Raw genomic sequence first — 5,000 nt, 5'->3', positions numbered from 1 at the left:
ATATATGTATGTATATATATATTTATATATATATTTATATGTATATATATGTGTATATATATATATATATACATATGTGTGTGTGTGTGTGTGTGTATGTGTGTGTGTGTGTGTGTGTGTGTGTGTGTGTGTGTGTGTGTGTGTGTGTGTGTGTGTTTGTGTGTGTGTGTGTGTGTGTGTGTGTGTGTGTGTGTGTGTGTGTGTGTGTGTGTGTGTGTGTGTGTGTGTGTGTGTGTGTGTGTGTGCTGTATCTTCATCTACATCGCTTTGGAGAAGTATTTCCGAAATATGTTCATTACTGAGTGATTTCCTACGAGCCATTGCAGAGAGTGTTGTTCATGTAACCAGCACCCGTGCTCAACTGATGGTGTAATTTCTATGACAGCGAGGGCAGAACGTTGTGTGAAAACTTGTTTGAACTTGTTCACATTTGTTGCGTGTTTGACACTATATGGCAGTTCTTTCTAAATGAAGAATTTTCTCAGCTAAAAATTAAAAGCTTTCACTTTTACATATTATATTCACTGTAAAATAACTGTAAAAATAGTACATCTTTCATTTGATAACTGTAATATAGAGGGTGATTTATGCAGATTCAATTTAACGTTAAATTGAGATGGGGTCATTTTGACCCCAGTTGTGCAGGAATAGTGTAACTATTAAATTGGAGACTATAATGATTTATTTTTTAAAATTACTGATCCAAGAACATAACTTTCAATTATTTGGGAAAAGTCACAAAGACATGTTCAAATATATCAATTGAAACTAAAGTATTTTAAGTTTAAAATTCGCTTGGGGTCACTTTGACCCCACCGTGCATCCACGGGTTAATGGCGGTTGGTGCGAGATTATACTGTTGTACGAACTGTGATCGGATGGCAAAGCAAACGCCATGAATGCGTGGCTCCTCGGGGGTTTTCCCCTTCCAGAAGACGCTATAACCCGTCCCAGCTTCTCTGATGTTACCCTTTTCTGGTAGTCTGGTCTCACTAAGAGGTGCCACATCGATCTTGAAGCGGGTAAGTTTCTTGCAGACAAGAGCTGTATATCGTTCAGGGTGGTTAGTTTTCGCCCCATCTTGGAGGGTGTGGATGTTCCAAAGGATTACAAAGGCGGAGCATACCGACAGGAGACCTTTTGATCCATATCTAGGTCGGATGCGAAAAAAAAAAATCATATTAATAATAAAATAATAAATAAAAACTATAATAATGTAAATAACAAATAAAATACATAAATAAATGCATAGGTATAGTTAAATAATAAACAAACAGGTAAATAGTAAATAATAACAAATTGACATATAACTAATAATAAATGAAAATCAGACAGACAAAAGATAACAAAACAAAAACAAATAATATAAGATAAATTATAATCATTACAACATCTTACTTAGGTATTTATCTAAATGATTCTTAAAGCTTCGAACTGAACTACATTGCACTACCTGTGCAGGAAGTTTATTCCATTCATTAACTACACGGTTGGCAAAGTTGTTTCTACCCACTTCCAAATTGAATCTATTTCCGGACAGTTTGAGACCATTGTTTCTTGTCTGATTCTCATTCAATGTGAAAATTTTGTCACTTTTGATGTTGTCAATTCCCTTTAAAATCTTAAAGACCTGTATTAAGTCACTTCTGAGTCTACGCTTTTTTAGGGAAAACAGTTATTCCTATCATATCGAGATTTTCGCTTTTGACATACGCCTGTATTTCTTGAAATTTGTTCCTAATACTACGAGCATTAAAGTACATGGTTTTAAGAAACTCGTGATTATTTCTTTTTGACACATTTTGAGTTTCAATATCATGTCTTACATTATCATTTTGTTTTTTATTTATACCTTACTCTATATTATTATTTGGTCCTTCATTGACATTCGATGCCTCATTAACATTTCTCCCATCAAAATTAACATTTCCATGCACCAAGGGTTAGGATTTTTTAGAGATTTTTTTTTTTTTTTTCATTATTGTGACCGTATTAACGGAATGTCCACAAACCGCGGTAATTTAGCTAGACGAGTTTATCGTGTCTAAAGTTTACCCCACCTTTTCTAGGGGCCTTACCTTGTTGTGTGGGCTGCGGTAATCCTTAAGAGGCTAGCCCAATCACGGGTCCAGCTTCCGAACTTTGCTGTTACGGCAACGTCATCACAGTACGACCATCTTAGATTCGCCGCCTAGTTCAGTCGTGGGCTAGGAGCTTCCAGCTTTCCAGGCCTGCCCCCGTGACCCACGGTACCATCCACACAAGACTTGAGAGGGTGATGATCAGAGGTGAGGATGGAGAGAGGTGCAAAAAATACAACAGAATGCCAGTCACTGGGTTTATTGTTTATGGTGGTCGTGGTTGCGCGACGGCCACGCACACTCACTTGGCCCACACCGTTTCCACCGCGGCTCAAGACGGTTGAGACGTCAGTCTCAGCAATGTAGGTTGCATCGAGCTGCCGTGTTCCTGATATGCTAAGGCCCGCCTTATTGCCTGCCTGCCAGGCACTGCCCTCTTCCGTCATCGCTAGCTATCTCCGCCGTTGGGGTCTTGTTTGGTTTTATTTGGAGTTTTCCTTCTAACCTTTACCTGAAGAGGCATACTCTACAAGGCAGCAGAGGGTTTGGGTTAAGAGTTTTCCTTCTCCTAGCCTTTGCTTAAATAAGCACACCCTACAAGGCAGCAGGGGGGGTCTGATGACTGTTCGTATACCTTTTACCCAGGATAAACACCTCACCCTAATACCCTCATCATTTTAAGTGATGAAGACAAGGCTATGTTCTACACCCAACTCGATCACACCATCCATGCAGTGCCCGCTAACGACAAACTCATTGTGCCAGGAGACTTTAATGCCCGAGTAGGGAAGGACCACCACCTGTGGGAGAGTATCATTGGCCAGCAAGGAATTGGTAGCTGTAACGCCAATGGTCAACACCTACTGGGGCTCTGTGCCAAGCATGAGCTCATTGTCACTAACATTTTATTAAGGTTACCAAAACGACAGAAAACCACATGGAAACATCCTCGGTCTAAACGCTGGCATATACTAGACTATGTCTTGACCAGAGCCAGAAACAAAAATGACATCCACATCACCCGATCCATGCCCGGGGCGGATGACTGTTGGACGGACCACAGACCCCTGATCTCCCGAATCAACATCAAGACCCAACGACCACCTAGGCGGGCATCTGACAACATGCCACACCGCCGCTTTCAATGTGGTAAACTCCGCAATCCACAGCTGACATAAATCTACAAAGAAGCCTGCGAAAGACATCTCGTGGTCTCTGTGGATCAGGCTTCAGTAGAAAACCACTGGACTACCCTAAGAGACGCCATGATCCGGGCAGCGGAGGAAACAATAGGTTTTGCCAGGAAGAAGCACCAGGATTGGTTCAATGAGAATGACGAAACCATTTCTCTTCTCACTGAAACTAAACGTCAGATGCGACTAACCCTGGAGAATCAACCTACAGCTGAAAACAAAAGAACACATAAATAAGCTGTAGCAGACTGTCAAAGAGGGATTCGTGAAGCTCAAAACACTTGGTGGCAAAAAAAAAAAGCTGCAGAAATTTAAAAGTATTCTGACCAACGAGACCTACGCAGCTTTCATGCAGCTACTAAAGAGATCTTAGGCCTCACAAGATCATCAGTGGGTGGGTAAAAGGGCGTTGATGGAGCCACAACTATAACTGACAGCGAGGGCATCCTATTTCGATGGAGGACTCATTTTGAGAATCTTCTCAATGACCAAACCAACATTCCTAATGATCTCCTACGTATGACCCCACAGCATCCCGTCCGTCACTGAATGTCATTACCACCTTCCATCCAAGACTTCAACAGGGCTTTAAAACGCAAAAAGCCCGGCAAAGCCCCAGGACCCGACAACATCCCATTGGAGCTCCTCAGTGACTTCCGCAATGCAAACATCATCACAATCTCCAAAATAGGAGACCGAGAGAATTGTAACAACTACCGCGGTGTCACGCTACTAAGCATCGCAAGCAAGATCTTTACCTGCATTCTACTCGACCATCTCCTTATCTTAAAGGAAGGTATGTTACCTGAGTCTCAATGCGGATTTCGACCTTCCCGCGGGACTATAGATTTTCTGTGACCGATAACTTCAAAAGAAGAGCCTTGAACAACAACAGCCATTAATGGTTATCTTCTGGGACCTAAAAAAGGTCTTTGACAAAGTTCCTCGTCTTGCTATGTAGGCAGTCCTTGCCAGATTCGGATGCCCACCAGACTTTGTTTCTCTAATACGTGCCCTCCATGACGGAATGATCGGTAGAGTTTGCCACCAAAACCCTCTTTTTGGCCCATTCCTTACCAATGGTGGCCTCAAAAAGGGATATGTACTGGTTCCAACGTGTTTCTCCCTATACAATGCACCTATGCTAAATGAAATTTCACCAGACGCACGCACAATTGGCCTACGGTTCTGCATGGATGGAGGGGTTTTCAATTTCGACCAACTACACGCCAGAACAAAGGCCATCTTGACCTCAGTACGGGAACTGCAGTATGCTGACGATAATGCCACCGCAAAGCTTGGAGGAGAGCTGCCCACCAAGACACTGCTGCCTCTGAGGAAAATAGGGAAGAAAACGAAGAGGTAAAAAGAAAAAGAAGAGAGAGAGCATAAGAACCCCGCCCCCTCTTACCTTCTCCTGCGAAAACTGCCCGCGTGTCTTGCATCATAAATTCGGCCACTTAAGTCACATCACCCATAAGCACCCACAATGAAGAGAGTGAAAGATCGTAGACAGAAACCAATACTCGCACACGAGCTGGTACTGACGATATATATGTATATCTATATATATGTATATTTATATATATATATATATACTGTATATATAATATATATATATATGTGTATTCATATATGTATATATATATATACAGTATATATATGTATATATTTATATATATGTATATATATATATTATATATATATATATATATATATATATATA

General features: G+C 41.2%; 1 protein-coding gene across 1 annotated transcript in view; it reads left to right on the top strand.

The window, feature by feature from the left end:
* Nucleotides 1-3,823: 3,823 nt before the first annotated feature.
* Nucleotides 3,824-5,000, top strand: part of LOC143034107 (uncharacterized) — a 5,666-nt gene continuing 4,489 nt past the window's right edge. The window contains exon 1 of the mRNA XM_076200051.1: nt 3,824-4,070. Within this exon, the coding sequence (XP_076056166.1) occupies nt 3,824-4,070 (247 nt within the window). The remainder of the gene's footprint in view (nt 4,071-5,000) is intronic.

This window comes from Oratosquilla oratoria, chromosome 16 (assembly GCF_046742065.1).
Source record: "Oratosquilla oratoria isolate Oo_2021 chromosome 16, ASM4674206v1, whole genome shotgun sequence".
NCBI lineage: Eukaryota > Metazoa > Arthropoda > Malacostraca > Stomatopoda > Squillidae > Oratosquilla > Oratosquilla oratoria.
This window is presented reverse-complemented; position numbering and strand designations above follow the sequence as displayed.